General features: G+C 58.6%; 1 protein-coding gene across 1 annotated transcript in view; it reads left to right on the top strand.

The window, feature by feature from the left end:
* AHNAK2 (AHNAK nucleoprotein 2) overlaps nucleotides 1–18,938 on the top strand; it is a 42,167-nt gene extending 23,229 nt beyond the window's left edge. The window contains exon 7 of the mRNA XM_073011377.1: nucleotides 82–18,938. Coding sequence (XP_072867478.1) covers nucleotides 82–18,129 — 18,048 coding nt within the window. The 3' untranslated portion in view covers nucleotides 18,130–18,938. The remainder of the gene's footprint in view (nucleotides 1–81) is intronic.
* Nucleotides 18,939–19,198: the final 260 nt, after the last annotated feature.

Raw genomic sequence — 19,198 nt, 5'->3', positions numbered from 1 at the left:
ACTCCCAATCCATCTGTCCCTGGGCCAGGGTCTCAGGCTTCTTGGACTGGTTCCAACAGATTCCCTCTCCCTATGTTTTAGGACACGGATGTCGCTGATGGATGCAGAGAGACCCCCACGAAAACTCTGGAAGGAGATGGGGACCAAGAGAGACTCATCTCCAAACCCAGGGTGGGGAGAGGCAGGCAGACCCAGAGGGAGAGGCTCTCTTGGCCAAAATTTCAATCCATAAAGAGCAAGCGGGGGCCGGGACCCCAGAGGTCACACAGCTCGTCAGAGGCCTACGAGCCCAGGGACGCACATGACGTGTCCCCTACAAGCACAGACACAGAGGCCCAGCTCGCAGTGGAGCGCCAAGAGCAGAAGGCAGGGCCGGGCAGCCAGAGGAGGCGGAAGTTCCTCAACCTGAGATTCAGGACAGGCTCGGGACAGGGCCCTTCATCAACAGGAGAGCCAGGCAGGGGGTCCCAGAGAGGGGTGGGCCGTGCTGGGGTCCTGGAAGAGTTGGGGCCCTGGGGTGATAGCCTTGAGGACACTGGGGCTGCCACAGGCAGCAGGAGAGAGGAGAGGGCAGAACAGGATCGAGAAGTGACACAGTTGCCCACAGAGCTGGGTGACCCTAGAGCTTGTGAGGGAACCCCTGAGGAAGGGGGACTCAGGGCAGCCAGGTTCCACAGAAAGACCCTGGAGGGGCAGGCACAGGAGACAGCAGTGGCCCAGAGGAAGCCCAGGGCCCAGCCAACTCCTGGAATGAGCTGGGAGGGTGAAGGTGAGGGACTGCAGAGCCTGGAAATTGGGATCGCCAGACTGTCCTTGAGAGACACAACTGAAGGAGGCACACAGATCGGCCCACCCAAAATTAGGGTGCGAGTACACGATTTAAAGACACCAAAATTTGCATTTTCCACCGAAAAAGAGCCAGAAAGAGAAAGGCGCATTAGTGCCCCACAGCGAGGGAAAGGACAGGACCTGTACTCAAAAGTGGGTACTGGCCTCAATGTTGAGGAGGTGGAAGGAGCAGGGTGGGAACCAGGCAGGGAACTAGCCACACATGCAGAAGCACAAGACGGTGAAGGAGATGGAGAAGGACTACAGAGGACAAGGATCACCCAGGAACAGGACAAGGTCGGGGAAGACAGAGAAGGACAGATGAGAATGCCCAAGTTCAAGATACCATCCTTAGGATGGTCGCCAAGCAAGCAGGCAAAGACAGGGAGAGAAAAAGCCACACAAGACACAGAGCAGGAAAGGGCAGGACAGGCCATAGCAACAGCCGACAGAAGAGAACAGGGAGGCATGGAGGCCGGACTAAAAGATAAGGAAGATAGAGACTCAATGACAAACGAAACAAAATTACAATTAACACATGACCAAAAACCCCTGAAAAAGGAACAAATTCTGAAAGAAAAGGATGTGGCCACCAAAGACAGCAAGTTCAAAATGCCCAAGTTCAAGATGCCATCCTTCGGGATGTCGGCCCCAGGCAAGTCCATCGAGGCCTCGGTGGACATGTCTGTGCCAAAGATGGAGGCCGACGTGAGCCTCCCCTCCATGCAGGGGGATCTCAAGACCACTGACCTCAGCATTCAGCCCCCTTCCGCTGACCTGGAGGTCCAGGCTGTCCAGGTGGATGTTACGCTCCCGGAGGGCCACCTGCCCGAGGAAGCCGGCCTCAAAGGGCACCTGCCCAAGGTGGAGATGCCCAGTTTGAAGATGCCCAAAGTAGACCTCAAAGGCCCCCAGGTGGATATCAAGGGCCCCACGCTGGACCTGAAGTACCCCAAGGCGGAGGTGACGGCCCCCGACGTGGAGGTGTCTCTCCCCAACATGGAGGTGGACATCCAGACCCCAGGAGTCAAGCTGGATGCTGTGCGGCTGGAGGGGGACCTATCCCTGGCCGACAAGGGCGTGACCACCAAAGACAGCAAGTTCAAAATGCCCAAGTTCAAGATGCCATCCTTTGGGGTGTCGGCCCCAGGCAAGTCCCTGGAGGCCTCGGTGGACGTGTCTGTGCCAAAGATGGAGGCCGACGTGAGCCTCCCTTCCATGCAGGGGGACCTCAAGACCACTGACCTCAGCATTGAGCCCCCATCTGCTGAGCTGGAGGTCCAGGCTGTCCAGGTGGACGTGAAGCTCCCGGAGGGCCACGTGCCCGAGGGAGCTGGCCTCAAAGGGCACCTGCCCAAGGTGCAGATGCCCAGTTTCAAGATGCCCAAAGTGGACGTCAAGGGTCCCAAGCTGGACCTGAAAGGCCCCAAGGCGGAGGTGATGACCCCTGACGTGGATGTGTCTCTGCCCAGCGTGGAGGTGGACATCCAGGCCCCAGGAGCCAAGCTGGACGGCACACGGCTGGAGGGGGAACTGTCCCTGGCTGACAAGGATGTGACTGCGAAAGACAGCAAGTTCAAAATGCCCAAGTTCAAGATGCCTTCTTTCGGGGTGTCGGCCCCAGGCAAGTCCATTGAGGCCTCGGTGGACGTGTCTGCACCGAAGGTGGAGGCCGACGTGAGCCTCGTCTCCATGCAGGGGGGTCTCAAGACCACGGACAAAAGCATTCAGCCCCCTTCTGCTGACCTGGAAGTCCAGGCTGGCCAAGTGGACATGACGCTCCCAGAGGCCCACCTGCCCGAGGGAGCCGGCGTCAAAGGGCACCTGCCCAAGGTGGAGATGCCCAGTTTCAAGATGCCCAAAGTGGACCTCAAGGGCCCCCAGGTGCACATCAAGGGCCCCAAGCTGGACCTGAAAGGCCCCAAGGCGGAGGTGACGGCCCCTGACAGGGAGGTGTCTCTGCCCAGCATGGAGGTGGACATCCAGGCCCCGGCGGCCAAGCTGGACGGTGCAGGGATGGAGGGGGACCTGTCCCTAGCTGACAAGGATGTGACTGCCAAAGACAGCAAGTTCAAAATGCCCAAGTTCAAGATGCCATCCTTCGGGGTGTCGGCCCCAGGCAAGTCCATCGAGGCCTCGGTGGACGTGTCTGTGCCAAAGATGGAGGCCAACGTGAGCCTCCCCTCCATGCAGGGGGACCTCAAGACCACTGACCTCAGCATTCAGCCCCCATCCGCTGACCTGGAGGTCCAGGCTGTCCAGGTGGATGTGATGCTACCGGATGGCCACGTGCCCGAGGGAGCCAGACTCAAAGGGCACCTGCCCAAGGTGGAGATGCCAAGTTTGAAGATGCCCAAAGTGGACCTCAAAGGGCCCCAGGTGGATATCAAGGGCCCCAAGCTGGACCTGAAAGGCCCCAAGGCGGAGGTGACGGCCCCTGATGTGGAGGTGTCTCTGCCCAGCGTGGAGGTGGACCACCAGACCCCAGGAGTCAAGCTGGATGGCGTGCAGCTGGAGGGGGACCTGTCCCTGGCCGACAAGGACATGACCGCCAAAGACAGCAAATTCAAAATGCCCAAGTTCAAGATGCCATCTTTCGGACTGTCCGCCCAAGGCAAGTCCATGGAGGCCTCAGTGGACATGTCTGCCCCAAAGGTGGAGGCTGACGTGAGCCTCCCATCCATTCAAGGGGACCTCAAGACCACAGACCTCAGCATTCAGCCACCACCCGCCGACCTGGAGGTCCAGGCTGGCCAAATGGACGTTACACTCCCGGAGGACCACCTGCCCGAGGAAGCCAGCCTCAAAAGGCACATGCCCAAGGTGCAGATACCCAGTTTCAAGATGCCCAAAGTAGACCTCAAAGGCCCCCAGGTGGATATCAAGGGCCCCAAGCTGGACCTGAAAGGCCCCAAGGCGGAGGTGACAGCCCCCGACATGGAGGTGTCTCTGCCCAGCGTGGAGGTGGACATCCAGGCCCCAGGAGCCAAGCTGGACAGCGCACGACTGGAGGGGGAACTGTCCCTGGCTGACAAGGATGTGACCACGAAAGACAGCAAGTTCAAAATGCCCAAGTTCAAGATGCCGTCCTTTGGGGTGTCGGCCCCAGGCAAGTCCATCGAGGCCTCGGTGGACGTATCCGTGCCAAAGGTGGAGGCCAACACGAGCCTTCCCTCCATGGAGGGGGACCTCAAGACCACTGACCTCAGCATTCAGCCCCCTTCCGCTGACCTGGAGGTCCAGGCTGTCCAGGTGGACATGAAGCTCCCTGAGGGCCACGTGCCCAATGGAGCCGGCCTCAAAGGGCACCTACCGAAGGTGCATATGCCCAGTTTGAAGATGCCCAAAGTGGACCTCAAGGGCCCCCAGGTGGATATCAAGGGCCCCAAGCTGGACCTGAAGGACCCCAAGGTGCAGGTGACGGCCCCTGACGTGGAGGTGTCCCGTCCCAGCATGGAGGTGGAAATCCAGGCCCCAGGAGCCAAGCTGGATGATGCCCAGCTGGAGGGGGAACTGTCCCTGGCTGACAAGGACGTGACCACCAAACACAGCAAATTCAAAATGCCCAAGTTCAAGATGCCATCCTTGGGGGTGTCGGCCCCAGGCAAGTCCATCGAGGCCTCGGTGGACGTGTCTGTGCCAAAGGTGGAGGCCGACGTGAGCCTCCCCTCCATGCAGGGGGACCTCAAGACAACTGACTTCAGAATTCAGCCCCCTTCCGCTGACCTGGAGGTCCAGGCTGTCCAGGTGGACGTGACGCTCCCAGAAGGCCACATGCCCGAAGGAGCCGGCCTCAAAGGGCACCTGCCCAAGGTGGAGATGCCCAGTTTGAAGATGCCCAAAGTAGACCTCAAAGGCCCCCAGGTGGACATCAAGGGCCCCACGCTGGACCTGAAAGGCCCCAAGGCGGAGGTGACGGCCCCCGACGTGGAGGTGTCTCGGCCCAGCATGGAGGTGGACATCCAGACCCCAGGAGTCAAGCTGGATGCTGTGCGGCTGGAGGGGGACCTGTCCCTGGCCGACAAGGGCGTGACCTCCAAAGACAGCAAGTTCAAAATGCCCAAGTTCAAGATGCCGTCCTTTGGGGTGTCGGCCCCAGGCAAGTCCCTGGAGGCCTCGGTGGACGTGTCTGTGCCAAAGATGGAGGCCGACGTGAGCCTCCCTTCCATGCAGGGGAACCTCAAGACCACTGACCTCAGCATTGAGCCCCCATCCGCTGAGCTGGAGGTCCAGGCTGTCCAGGTGGACGTGAAGCTCCCGCAGGGCCACGTGCCTGAGGGAGCTGGCCTCAAAGGGCACCTGCCCAAGGTGCAGATGCCCAGTGTCAAGATGCCCAAAGTGGACGTCAAGGGCCCCAAGCTGGACCTGAAAGGCCCCAAGGCGGAAGTGATGACCCCCGACGTGGATGTGTCTCTGCCCAGCGTGGAGGTGGACATCCAGACCCCAGGAGCCAAGCTGGACGGCACACGGCTGGAGGGGGAACTGTCCCTGGCTGACAAGGATGTGACTGCGAAAGACAGCAAGTTCAAAATGCCCAAGTTCAAGATGCCTTCCTTCGGGGTGTCGGCCCCAGGCAAGTCCATCGAGGCCTCGGTGGACGTGTCTGCGCCGAAGGTGGAGGCCAACGTGAGCCTCGTCTCCATGCAGGGGGGTCTCAAGACCACGGACATAAGCATTCAGCCCCCTTCCGGCGACCTGGAAGTCCAGACTGGCCAAGTGGACATGATGCTCCCAGAGGCCCACCAGCCCGAGGGAGCCGGCGTCAAAGGGCACCTGCCCAAGGTGGAGATGCCCAGTTTCAAGATGCCCAAAGTGGACCTCAAGGGCCCCCAGGTGCACATCAAGGGCCCCAAGCTGGACCTGAAAGGCCCCAAGGCGGAGGTGACGGCCCCTGACGGGGAGGTGTCTCTGCCCAGCATAGAGGTGGACATCCAGGCCCTGGCGGCCAAGCTGGACAGTGCAGGGATGGAGGGGGACCTGTCCCTAGCCGACAAGGATGTGACCGCCAAAGACGGCAAGTTCAAAATGCCCAAGTTCAAGATGCCATCCTTCGGGGTGTCGGACCCAGGCAAGTCCATCGAGGCCTCGGTGGACGTGTCTGTGCCAAAGATGGAGGCCAACGTGAGCCTCCCCTCCAGGCAGGGGGACCTCAAGACCACGGACCTCAGCATTCAGCCCCCTTCCGCTGACCTGGAGGTCCAGGCTGTCCAGGTGGATGTGACGCTACCAGAGGACCACGTGCCCGAGGGAGCCAGACTCAAAGGACACCTGCCCAAGGTGGAGATGCCAAGTTTGAAGATGCCCAAAGTGGACCTCAAAGGGCCCCAGGTGGATATCAAGGGCCCCAAGCTGGACCTGAAAGGCCCCAAGGCGGAGGTGACGGCCCCCGATGTGGAGGTGTCTCTGCCCAGCGTGGAGGTGGACATCCAGGCCCCAAGAGTCAAACTGGATGGCGTGCGGCTGGAGGGGGACCTGTCCCTGGCCAACAAGGACGTGACCACCAAAGACAGCAGATTCAAAATGCCCAAGTTCAAGATGCCATCATTCGGGCTGTCCGCCCCAGGCAAGTCCATGGAGGCTTCAGTGGACGTGTCTGCGCCAAAGGTGGACATCAAGACCACGGACATAAGCATTCAGCCCCCTTCCACCGATCTGGAGGTCCAGGCTGGCCAAGTGGACATGATGCTCCCGGAGGGCCACCTGCCCGAGGGAGCCGGCGTCAAAGGGCACCTGCCCAAGGTGGAGATGCCCAGTTTCAAGATGCCCAAAGTGGACCTCAAGGGCCCCCAGGTGCACATCAAGGGCCCCAAGCTAGACCTGAAGGGCTCCAAGGTGGAGGAGATGGCCCCCGACATGGAGGTGTCTCTGCCCAGCGTGGAGGTTGACGTCCAGGCCCCAGCAGCCAAACTGGACGGCATGGGGCTGGAGGGGGACCTGTCCCTGGCCCACAAGGATGTGACCACCAAAGACAGCAAGTTCAAAATGCCCAAGTTCAAGATGCCGTCCTTCGGGGTGTCGGCCCCAGGCAAGTCCATCGAGGCCTCGATGGACGTGTCTACACCAAAGGTGGAGGCCGAACTGAGCCTCCCCTCCATTCAGGGGGACCTCAAGACCACTGACCTCAGCATTCAGCCCCCTTCCGCTGACCTGGAGGTCCAGGCTGTCCGGGTGGACGTGATGCTCCCAGAAGGCCACATGGCCGAAGGGGCCGGCCTCAAAGGGCACCTGCCCAAGGTGGAGATGCCCAGTTTGAAGATGCCCAAAGTGGACCTCAAGGGCCCCCAGGTGCACATCAAGGGCCCCAAGCTGGACCTGAAAGGCCCCAAGGTGGAGGTGATGGCCCCCGACGTGGAGGTGTCTCTGCCCACCATGGAGGTGGATATCCAGGCCCCAGCGGCCAAGCTTGACGGTGCAGGGATGGAGGGGGACCTGTCCCTAGCTGACAAGCACGTGACCGCCGAAGACGGCAAGTTCAAAATGCCCAAGTTCAAGATGCCATCCTTCGGGGTGTCGGCCCCAGGCAAGTACATCGAGGCCTCAGTGGACGTGTCTGTGCCAAAGGTGGAGGCCGACGTGAGCCTCCCCTCCATGCAAGGGGACCTCAAGACCACTGACCTCAGCATTCAGGCCCCTTCCGCTGACCTGGAGGTCCAGGCTGTCCGGCTGGACGTGACGCTCCCAGAAGGCCACGTGCCCGAAGGAGCCGGCGTCAAAGGGCACCTGCCCAAGGTGGAGATGCCAAGTTTGAAGATGCCCAAAGTGGACCTCAAAGGCCCCCAGGTGGACATCAAGGGCCCCACGCTGGACCTGAAAGGCCCCAAGGTGGAGGTGACGGCCCCCAACGTGGAGGTGTCTCTTCCCAGCATGGAGGTGGACATCCAGGCCCCAGGAGTCAAGGTGGACCACACGCAGATGGAGGGGGACCTGTCTGTAGCCAACAAGGACTTGACCGCAAAAGACAGCAAGTTCAAAATGCCCAAGTTCAAGATGCTGTCCTTTGGGGTGTCGGCCCCAGGCAAGTCCATCGAGGCCACGGTGGACGTGTCTGCGCCAAAGGTGGAGGCCGACGTGAGCCTACCCTCCATGCCAGGGGACCTCAAGACCACTGACCTCAGCATTGAGCCCCCATCCGCTGAGCTGGAGGTCCAGGATGTCCAGGTGGACATGAAGCTCCCGGAGGGCCACGTGCCCGAGGGAGCTGGCCTCAAAGGGCACCTGCCCAAGGTACCGATGCCCAGTTTCAAGATGCCCAAAGTGGACCTCAAGGGCCCCCAGGTGCACATCAAGGGTCCCAAGCTGGACCTGAAAGGCCCCAAGGCAGAGGTGACGGCCCCCGACGTGGAGGTGTCTCTGCCCAGCGTGGAGGTGGATGTCCAGGCCCCAGGAGTCAAACTGGATGGTGCGCGGTTGGAGGGGGACCTGTCCCTGGCTGACAAGGACGTGACCGCCAAAGACAGCAAATTCAAAATGCCCAAGTTCAAGATGCCATCGTTCGGGCTGTCCACCCCAGGCAAGTCCATGGAGGCCTCAGTTGACCTGTCTGCGCCGAAGGTGGAGGCTGACCTGAGCCTCCCCTCCATGCAGGGGGACCTCAAGACCACGGACCTCAGCATTCAGCCCCTATCCGCTGACCTGGAAGTCCAGGCTGTCCAGGTGGACATGACACTCCCGGAGGGCCACTTGCCCGAGGGAGCCGGCGTCAAAGGGCACCCACCAAAGGTGCAGATGCCCAGTTTGAAGATGCCCAAAATGGACCTCAAAGGCCCCCAGGTGGATATCAAGGGCCCCAAGCTGGACCTGAAAGGCCCCAAGTCGGAGGTGTCCGGCCCCGCCTTGGAGGTGTCTCTGCCCAGTGTGGAGGTGGAAATCCAGGACCCGGGAACCAAGCTGGATGGCGCACGGCTGGAGGGGGACCTGTCCCTGGCCGACAAGGACGTGACCACCAAACACAGCAAATTCAAAATGCCCAAGTTCAAGATGCCATCCTTCGGGGTGTCGGCCCCAGGCAAGTCCATTGAGGCCTCAGTGGACGTGTCTGTGCCGAAGGTGGAGGCCGATGTGAGCCTCCCCTCCATGCAGGGGGACCTCAAGACCACTGACCTCAGCATTCAGCCCCCTTCCTCCGACCTGGAGGTCCAGGCTGGCCAAGTGGACATGACACTCCCGGAGGGCCACTTGCCCGAGGGAGCCGGCGTCAAAGGGCACCTGCCCAAGGTGCAGATGCCCAGTTTGAAGATGCCCAAAGTGGACCTCAAAGGCCCCCAGGTGGACGTCAAGAGCCCCAAGGTGGACCTGAAAGGCCCCAAGGTGGAAGTGATGACCCCTGACGTGGATGTGTCTCTGCCCAGCGTGGAGGTGGACATCCAGGTCCCAGGAGCCAAGCTGGATGGCACACGGCTGGAGGGGGAACTGTCCCGGGCTGACAAGGACGTGGCCGCGAAAGACAGCAAGTTCAAAATGCCCAAGTTCAAGATGCCGTCCTTTGGGGTGTCAGCCCCAGGTAAGTCCATCGAGGCCTCGGTGGACGTGTCTGTGTCAAAGGTGGAGGCCAACGTGAGCCTCCCCTCCATGCAGGGGGACCTCAAGACCACTGACCTCAGCATTCAGCCCCCTTCCGCCGAGCTGGATGTCCAGGCTGTCCAGGTGGACGTGAAGCTTCCTGAGGGCCACGTGCCCGAGGGAGCTGGCCTCAAAGGGCACCTGCCCAAGGTGCAGATGCCCAGTTTGAAGATGCCCAAAGTGGACCTCAAAGGCCCCCAGGTGGATATCAAGGTCCCCAAGCTGGACCTGAAAGGCCCCAAGGCCGAGGTGACAGCCCCCGACATGGAGGTGTCTCTGCCCAGCGTGGAGGTGGACATCCAGGCCCTGGGAGCCAAGTTGGATGATGCCCAGCTGGAGGCGGAACTGTCCCTGGCCGACAAGGACGTGACCACCAAACACAGCAAATTCAAAATGCCCAAGTTCAAGATGCCATCCTTCGGGGTGTCGGCCCCAGGCAAGTCCATCGAGGCCTTGGTGGACGTTCCTGCGCCGAAGGTGGAGGCCGACGTGAGCCTCCCCTCCATGCAGGGGGACCTCGAGACCACAGACCTCAGCATTCAGCCCCCTTCTGCCGACCTGGAAGTCCAGGCTGTCCAGGTGGATATGACGCTCCCGGAGGGCCACCTGCCCGAGGGAGCCGGCATCAAAGGGCGCCTGCCCAAGGTGGAGATGCCCAGTTTCAAGATGCCCAAAGTGGACCTCAAGGGCCCCCAGGTGGACGTCAAGGGCCCCAAGCTGAACCTGAAAGGCCCCAAGGCCGAGGTGACCGCTCCCGACGTGGAGGTGTCTCTGCCCAGTGTGGAGGTGGACATCCAGGTCCCGGGAGCCAAGCTGGACCACACACGGATGGAGGAGGACCTGTCTGTAGCCGACAAGGACTTGACCAGCAAAGACAGCAAGTTCAAAATGCCCAAGTTCAAGATGCCGTCCTTCGGGGTGTCGGCCACAGGCAAGTCCATCGAGGCCTCGATGGACGTGTCTACACCAAAGGTGGAGGCCGAACTGAGCCTCCCCTCCATTCAGGGGGACCTCAAGACCACTGACCTCAGCATTGAGCCCCCATCCGCTGAGCTGGAGGTCCAGGCTGTCCAGGTGGACGTGAAGCTCCTGGAGGGCCATGTGCCCGAGGGAGCTGGCCTCAAAGGGCACCTGCCCAAGGTGCAGATGCCCAGTTTCAAGATGCCCAAAGTGGACGTCAAGGGCCCCAAGCTGGACCTGAAAGGCCCCAAGGCGGAGGTGATGACCCCTGACGTGGATGTGTCTCTGCCCAGCGTGGAGGTGGACATCCAGGCCCCAGGAGCCAAGGTGGACGGCACACGGCTGGAGGGGGAACTGTCCCTGGCTGACAAGGATGTGACTGCGAAAGACAGCAAGTTCAAAATGCCCAAGTTCAAGATGCCTTCCTTCGGGGTGTCGGCCCCAGGCAAGTCCATCGAGGCCTCGGTGGACGTGTCTGCGCCGAAGGTGGAGGCCGACGTGAGCCTCGTCTCCATGCAGGAGGGTCTCAAGACCACGGACATAAGCATTCAGCCCCCTTCCGCTGACCTGGAAGTCCAGGCTGGCCAAGTGGACATGACGCTCCCAGAGGCCCACCTGCCCGAGGGAGCCGGCGTCAAAGGGCACCTGCCCAAGGTGGAGATGCCCAGTTTCAAGATGCCCAAAGTGGACCTCAAGGGCCCCCAGGTGCACATCAAGGGTCCCAAGCTGGACCTGAAAGGCCCTAAGGCAGAGGTGACGGCCCCCGACGTGGAGATGTCTCTGCCCAGCACGGAGGTGGATGTCCAGGCCCCAGGAGTCAAACTGGATGGCGCACGGCTGGAGGGGGACCTATCCCTGGCTGACAAGGACGTGACCGCCAAAGACAGCAAATTCAAAATGCCCAAGTTCAAGATGCCATCGTTCGGGCTCTCCGCCCCAGGCAAGTCCATGGAGGCCTCAGTTGACCTGTCTGCGCCAAAGGTGGAGGCCGACGTGAGCCTCCCCTCCATGCAGGGGGACCTCACGACTACGGACCTCAGCATTCAGCCCCCATCCGCCGACCTGGAAGTCCAGGCTGTCCAGGTGGACATGACGCTCCCAGAGGGCCACTTGCCCGAGGGAGCCGGCGTCAAAGGGCACCTGCCCAAGGTGCAGATGCCCAGTTTGAAGATGCCCAAAGTGGACCTCAAAGGCCCCCAGGTGGATATCAAGGGCCCCAAGCTGGACCTGAAAGGCCCCAAGTCGGAGGTGTCCGGCCCCGCCTTGGAGGTGTCTCTGCCCAGTGTGGAGGTGGAAATCCAGGACCCGGGAGCCAAGCTGGACGGCGCACGGCTGGAGGGGGAACTGTCCCTGGCCGACAAGGATGTGACCACCAAACACAGCAAATTCAAAATGCCCAAGTTCAAGATGCCATCCTTCGGGGTGTCGGCCCCAGGCAAGTCCATCGAGGCCTCAGTGGACGTGTCTGTGCCGAAGGTGGAGGTCGATGTGAACCTCCCCTCCATGCAGGGGGAATTGAAGACCAGTGACCTCAGCATTCAGCCCCCTTCCGCTGACCTGGAGGTCCAGGCTGTCCAGGTGGACATGACACTCCCAGAGGGCCACTTGTCCGAGGGAGCCGGCGTCAAAGGGCACCTGCCCAAGGTGCAGATGCCCAGTTTGAAGATGCCCAAAGTGGACCTCAAAGGCCCCCAGGTGGACGTCAAGGGCCCCAAGCTGGACCTGAAAGGCCCCAAGGCCGAGGTGACGGCCCCCGATGTGGAGGTGTCTCTGCCCAGCGTGGAGGTGGACATCCTGGCCCCAGGAGCCAAGCTGGATGGCGCACAGCTGGAGGGGGAACTGTCCCTGGCTGACAAGGACGTGACCGTGAAAGACAGCAAGTTCAAAATGCCCAAGTTCAAGATGCCGTCCTTTGGGGTGTCAGCCCCAGACAAGTCCATCGAGGCCTCGGTGGACGTGTCTGTGTCAAAGGTGGAGGCCAACGTGAGCCTCCCCTCCATGCGGGGGGACCTCAAGACCACTGACTTCAGCATTCAGCCCCCTTCCGCCGAGCTGGATGTCCAGGCTGTCCAGGTGGACGTGAAGCTTCCTGAGGGCCACGTGCCCGAGGGAGCTGGCCTCAAAGGGCACCTGCCCAAGGTGCAGATGCCCAGTTTCAAGATGCCCAAAGTGGACCTCAAAGGCCCCCATGTGGATATCAAGGTCCCCAAGGCGGAAGTGATGACCCCCGACGTGGATGTGTCTCTGCCCAGCGTGGAGGTGGACATCCAGGCCCCAGGAGCCAAGCTGGACAGCGCACGGCTGGAGGGGGAACTGTCCCTGGCTGACAAGGATGTGACCGGGAAAGACAGCAAGTTCAAAATGCCCAAGTTCAAGATGCCGTCCTTTGGGGTGTCAACACCAGGCAAGTCCATCGAGGCCTCAGTGGACATGTCCCTGCTAAAGGTGGAGGCCAACGTGAGCCTGCCCTCCATGCAGGGGGACCTCAAGACCACGGACCTCAGCATTCAGCCCCCTTCTGCCGAGCTGGATGTCCAGGCTGTCCAGGTGGATGTGAAGCTCCCTGAGGGCCATGTGCCCGATGGAGCCAGCCTCAAAGGGCACCTGCCCAAGGTGCAGATGCCCAGTTTGAAGATGCCCAAAGTGGACCTCAAGGGCCCCCAGGTGGATATCAAGGGCCCCAAGCTGGACCTGAAAGGCCCCAAGGCCGAGGTGACGGCCCCCGACGTGGAGGTGTCTCTGCCCAGCGTGGAGGTGGATGTCCAGGCCCCAGGAGTCAAACTGGATGGCACGCGGCTGGAGGGGGACCTATCCCTGGCTGACAAGGACGTGACCGCCAAAGACAGCAAATTCAAAATGCCCAAGTTCAAGATGCCATCATTCGGGCTGTCCGCCCCAGGCAAGTCCATGGAGGCCTCGGTGGACGTGTCTGTGCCGAAGGTGGAGGCCGACATGAGCCTCCCCTCCACGCAGGGGGACCTCAAGACCACGGACCTCAGCATTCAGCCCTCTTCCACTGAGCTGGAGGTCCAGGCTGTCCAGGTGGACGTGAAGGTCCCAGAGGGTCATGTGCCCGAGGGAGCCAGCCTCAAAGGGCACCTGCCCAAGGTGCAGATGCCCAGTTTCAAGATGCCCAAAGTAGACCTCAAGGGCCCCAAGCTAGACCTGAAAAGCCCCAAGGCGGAAGTGATGACCTCCGACGTGGATGTGTCTCTGCCCAGCATGGAGGTGGACATCCAGGCCCCGGGAGCCAAGCTGGACAGTGCACCGTTGGAGGGGGACCTGTCCCTGGCTGACAAGGACGTGACCGTGAAAGACAGCAAGTTCAAAATGCCCAAGTTCAAGATGCCGTCCTTTGGGGTGTCGGCCCCAGGCAAGTCCATCGAGCCCTTGGTGGACATGTCCGTGCCAAAGCTGGAGGCCGATGTGAGCCTCCCTTCCATGCAGGGGGACCTCAAGACCACTGACCTCAGCATTCAGTCCCCTTCCGCCGAGCTGGAGGTCCAGGCTGTCCAGGTGGACATGAAGCTCCCTGAGGGCCACATGCCCGAGGGAGCCGGCCTCAAAGGGCCCCTGCCCAAGGTGCAGATGCCCAGTTTCAAGATGCCCAAGGTAGACCTCAAGGGCCCCCAGGTGGATGTCAAGGGCCCCAAGTTGGACCTGAAAGGCCCCAAGGCAGAGGTGACGGTCCCCGACATGGAGGTGTCTCTGCCCAGCGTGGAGGTGGATGTCCAGGCCACGGGAGCCAAGCTGGACACCAGGGGGCTGGAGGGGCACCTGTCCCTGGCTGAAAAGGACGTGACCACTAAAGACAGCAAGTTCAAAATGCCCAAGTTCAAGATGCCGTCGTTTGGGGTGTCGGCCCCAGCGAAGTCCATTGAGGCCTCAGTGGACGTGTCTGTGCCAAAGGTGGAGGCCGACGTGAGCCTCCCCTCCGTGCAGGGCGACCTCAAGACCAGTGACCTGAGCTTTCAGCCCCCTTCCGCTGACCTCGAGGTCCAGGCTGGCCAGGTGGACGTGAAGCTCCTGGAGGGCCACGTGCCCGAGGGAGCCAGCCTCAAAGGGCACCTGCTCAAGCTGCAGATGCCCAGTTTCAAGGGTCCCCAGGTGGACGTCACGGGCCGCAAGCTGGACCTGAAAAGCCTCAAGGCTGAAGTGATGGTCCCCGACGTGGAGGTGTCTCTGCCCAGCACGGAGGTGGACATCCAGGCCCCAGGAGCGATGTTTCACGGCGCGGGGCTAGAGGGGGACCTGTCCCTGGTCCACGAGGATTTAGCTGCAAAAGACAGCAAGTTTCAAGTGCAAAAACTGAGCACGTCTGGTGCGGAATGGTCGTCAAAGAAAATTTCCATGTCATCCTCTGAAATCAAAGGAAATGTTACATTCCGTGAGAAGACTTCAGCATTTCCCATTGTGGAGTCTGTTGTTCGTGAAGGTGATCTTCATGATCCATCACGCGACAGTAACCTGGGGCTTGCTGTTGGAGAAGCTGGAGTGGATTCGAAGTTTAAGAAACTGCATTTAAAAATGCCCAAAGTTTCATTTTCTTCTGCCAAAACTGCTAAAGATAGTTTAGTCTCAGGTGCAGAATCTAGCGTAGGTCTTTCCACGATTCCCTTATCTTCAGAATCCTCAAGTTGTGAATTACAGCAGGTTTCGGGTGGTTCAGAGCCATCCATGCAGATGCCTGAGGTTGGTTTGACTGGGTTTCCATCATCCCGGATTGATCTCACTGGTCCTCACTTTGAATCTTCTATTCTCTCTCCCTGTGAGGGTGTTACACTTACAAAATACCAGGTGACCGTTCCCAGAGCTGCCTTGGCCCCTGAGCTTGCTCTGGAAATTCCTTCTGGGTCTCAGGCTGAGTTTCCTCTTCCCAAGACAGAGTGCTCTGCTGACCTGCAACCTCCAGAGGGAGTTCCAATATCTGAAACCGAGAGTCACTCTGGTCCACTGAATTCCATGATTCCTGTTTCTCTTGGTCAGGTGTCTTTTCCTAAATTCTATAAACCAAAGTTTGTGTTTTCAGTTCCCCAAATGTCAGTTCCTGAGGGAGACTTACATGCAGCAGCGGGTGCCCCAGTCATGTCTCCTCTTAGCCCTGGAGAGGGAGTGCAGTGCCCCTTGCCAAGCACCCATCTGCCATCCCCAGGCACCTCTGTGTCCCAGGGCCCGGAAGAGCTTGTGGCCTCCTTGCAGACATCAGTAGCGGTCCCCGGAGAAGCCCCTTCTGAAGATACTGACCACGAAGGGAAAGGGAGTCCCTTCAAAATGCCTAAGATTAAGCTTCCATCATTTAGGTGGTCCCCGAAGAAGGAAGCAGGGCCAAAGGTGGACCCAGAATGCAGCGTGGAAGACTCAAAACTCAGCCTGGTTTTAGACAAGGATGAAGTGGCCCCGCAGTCTGCCATGCACATAGATCTGCCTCCTGAGAGGGATGGAGAGAAGGAAAGGAGCACAAAGCCTGGCTTCGCCATGCCAAAACTTGCACTACCCAAAATGAAGGCTTCTAAGAGTGGGGTCAGCCTGCCACAGAGAGACATGGATCCTTCTCTTTCTAGTGTCACAGCAGGGGGTAGCTTTCAAGACACAGAAAAGGCCAGCACTGACGGTGGTGGGGGAGGACTTGGTGCAACAGCAAGTGCCACAGAAGGTAAGGGTGTGAACCTCCCCTGTCCACAGGTCCGCATTCCCAGTTTGGGCTTTGCCAAACCTGATCTCAGATCCTCCAAGGCCAAGGGGCAGGTGAGCCAGTCTGAAGCTGACCTGCCTCTTCCCAAACATGATCTGTCTACCGAAGGTGACAGCAGAGGATGTGGGCTCGTCGATGTCCCAGCAAGCCAGCCTTGTGGGGAGGGGATAGCTCCCACACCTGAAGACCCCCTCCAGCCATCCTGTAGAAAACCAGATGCTGAAGTCCCCACAGTGGAAAGCCCAGAGGAGGAAGCCATGACCAGGGACTCGCAGGAAAGCTGGTTTAAAATGCCCAAGTTCCGCATGCCCAGCCTTAGGCGCTCTTCCAGGGACAGAGGCGGGGATGGAAAGCTGGAAGTGGCTCAGACACAGGCACCGGCAGCAACAGGGGATGAAGCAGCAGCTAGAGTCAAAGAGTTCCTTGTTTCTGGGTCAAACATGGAGGCAAGTATGTCCCTACAGCTCCCAGAGGCAGATGCAGAAGTGACAGCTTCTGAGAGCAAATCATCCACAGATGTTCTAAGGTGTGATCTTGACAGCACAGGCTTGAAGCTGCACCTTTCCACTGCTGGGATGACTGGGGATGAGCTTTCCACTTCTGAGATCAGGATCCATCCAACCAAAGGACCTCTCCCTTTTCAGATGCCTGGCATGAGGCTTCCAGAAACCCAGGTTCTTCCAGGAGAAATAGATGAGACTCCTCTTTCCAAGCCAGGACATGACCTTGCCAGCATGGAGGATAAAACAGAGACATGGTCATCCCAGCCTGAAGGTCCACTTAAACTGAAAGCTTCAAGTACTGATATGCCATCCCAGATTTCTGTGGTTAATATGGATCAACTGTGGGAAGATTCTGTACTAACTGTCAAATTCCCCAAATTAAAGGTACCGAGGTTCTCCTTCCCTGCCCCCAGCTCAAAGGATGACGTGTTCATCCCCACTGTGAGGGAAGTGCAGTGTCCAGAGGCAAATATTGACATAGCCCTTTGTAAGGAAAGTCCAGGGCTCTGGGGAGCCAGCATCCTGAAGGCAGGTGCTGGGGTCCCCAGGGAGCAGCCTGTGGAGCTTAACCTGCCTTTGGAAGCTTCCCCAATTTCAAAGGTCAGAGTGCATATTCAGGGTGCTCAGGTTGAAAGTCAAGAAGTCACTATACACAGCATAGTGACACCAGAGTTTGTAGATCTCTCAGCACCCAGGGCTTTTTCCACTCAGATTGTGCGGGAATCAGAGATCCCTGCATCAGAGATTCAAACACCTTCATATGGATTTTCCTTATTAAAGGTGAAAATTCCAGAGCCCCACACACAGGCTAGAGTGTACACAACAGTGACTCAGCACTCTAGGACTCAGGAGGGCGCAGACGAGGCTCCCACACAAGCTGCCCCAGGAGCAGACTCCATTTCTGGAGATCTCCAGCCTGACACTGGAGAACCATTTGAGATGATCTCTTCCAGCGTCAATGTACTGGGACAGCAAACACTCACATCTGAACTTCCTTCTGGCCATCAGCTTGCAGACAGCTGTTCAGATGAGGAGCCAGCAGAAATTCTTGAGTTTCCCCCTGATGATAGCCAAGAGGCAACCACACCACTGGTGGATGAAGGCAGGGATCCAAAAGAGAAACCAGAAAGTAAAAAATCTGGTCTGCTCTGGTTTTGGCTTCCAAATATTGGGTTTTCCTCTTCTGTTGATGAGACAGGTGTCGATTCCAAAAATGACATCCAGAGATCTGCTCCTATTCAATCACAGCCTGAGGCACGATCGGAGGCAGAACTGCCTAAAAAACAGGAGAAGGCAGGCTGGTTCCGATTTCCCAAATTAGGGTTCTCCTCATCTCCTACCAAGAAAAGCAAAAGCACTGAAGATGAGGCAGAGCTGGAAGAACAAAAACTTCAAGAAGAAACAATCACCTTTTTTGATGCCCGAGAAAGTTTCTCCCCTGAAGAGAAGGAAGAGGGTGAACTGGTCGGGCCTGTGAGCACTGGGCTGGACTCCAGAGTGACAGTGACATCTGTGGCAAGAACAGAGTTAATCCTGCTAGAGCAGGACAAAAAAGCTGATGATGTAGGCAAAGGCTCAGTCCTGTGACCAAATGAAGGCTGAGAGGAATGGCTCATCAGCATAAGAGAGATGCAAAAAACTAAGTTGGAAAGTAAAGGCTACACACACATATGGAGCACCCCATCCCACAGCACATTACATCCACCTCACTTCACAGAACTGAGAACAGAGCAGAAATGACCAGAACACCTTTGTCACCATCACACTGCCCTCCTAAAATGGAACCAAAGCTTTGGATGCAAAGAAGGCACCCTGACTTCCCACAAGACACCAGAATTCACACGGTACTCAGAGGCATTGCTGGGAAAGTTTGTTGGTCTTTATTAGAAAAATTTCAAGAGACCTGTCCATAATACCCAACAGAACATGAGTGTTTCTTTGAGGTAAGGGTTCTAATGTCTGTGGTGTATGAGTAGTTTTTGGTATAACTTCTTTCCTGCTGCTGCTGCTTCCTGGCAAACATAGTTTTCCTATTTCAGGCAGAGTGCGGTATATTCCAGGAGACACTGTTTCCTTCTCTCTTAGCTTACTTCTTTGTTGAATTCTCACTAATGGCAAGCTTCAAGATGTTTTGTGTGACAATACACACATGCTAGGCAGAAGGGTGATGGCGTCCAGTGGCTGGCAGCCGGGCCAGCAGAAGCCAGGACATCTGTGAGTTGTCATTCTCATCTATCCATGTCCACTTGCTTGCCAGCATCCACCAGTGCCTTGCCAGCGTGCACGGTCCCACACTGTGGCCCCTGAGTCTCCTAATGTACATGCTGCAGCCAGAATGCAGATGGAGCTGGCTTGGCTGTTCCCTGGATGGGCAATAAAGAAAGTGCTGCATCCCACGGTGAAGGCTGCTGAGGTCTTCTGTCTACAGGTGGAAGTTTACCAGTGCTTTCCCCCCACACACTCTGGTCTCTACTAAGTAGCTCTAGAGAACAGTCAAGGAGGAACATTAGAGTGGTTGCCTATGTATCATCCATTTGTCCAGGTCCTCCTCTGAGCTAGAGGCTATGAGGAAGACAAGGAAGATAGGGCTAAGTTCACAGTGTGGCAGGGACACTGTGAATCCTGGTCTCTCAACCCTTCCTTCCTCCAGCTGGAG

This window comes from Chlorocebus sabaeus, chromosome 24, assembly GCF_047675955.1.
Source record: "Chlorocebus sabaeus isolate Y175 chromosome 24, mChlSab1.0.hap1, whole genome shotgun sequence".
NCBI lineage: Eukaryota > Metazoa > Chordata > Mammalia > Primates > Cercopithecidae > Chlorocebus > Chlorocebus sabaeus.
The sequence above is the reverse complement of the archived record's forward strand: the minus strand, read 5'-3'. Positions and strand labels throughout refer to the sequence as shown.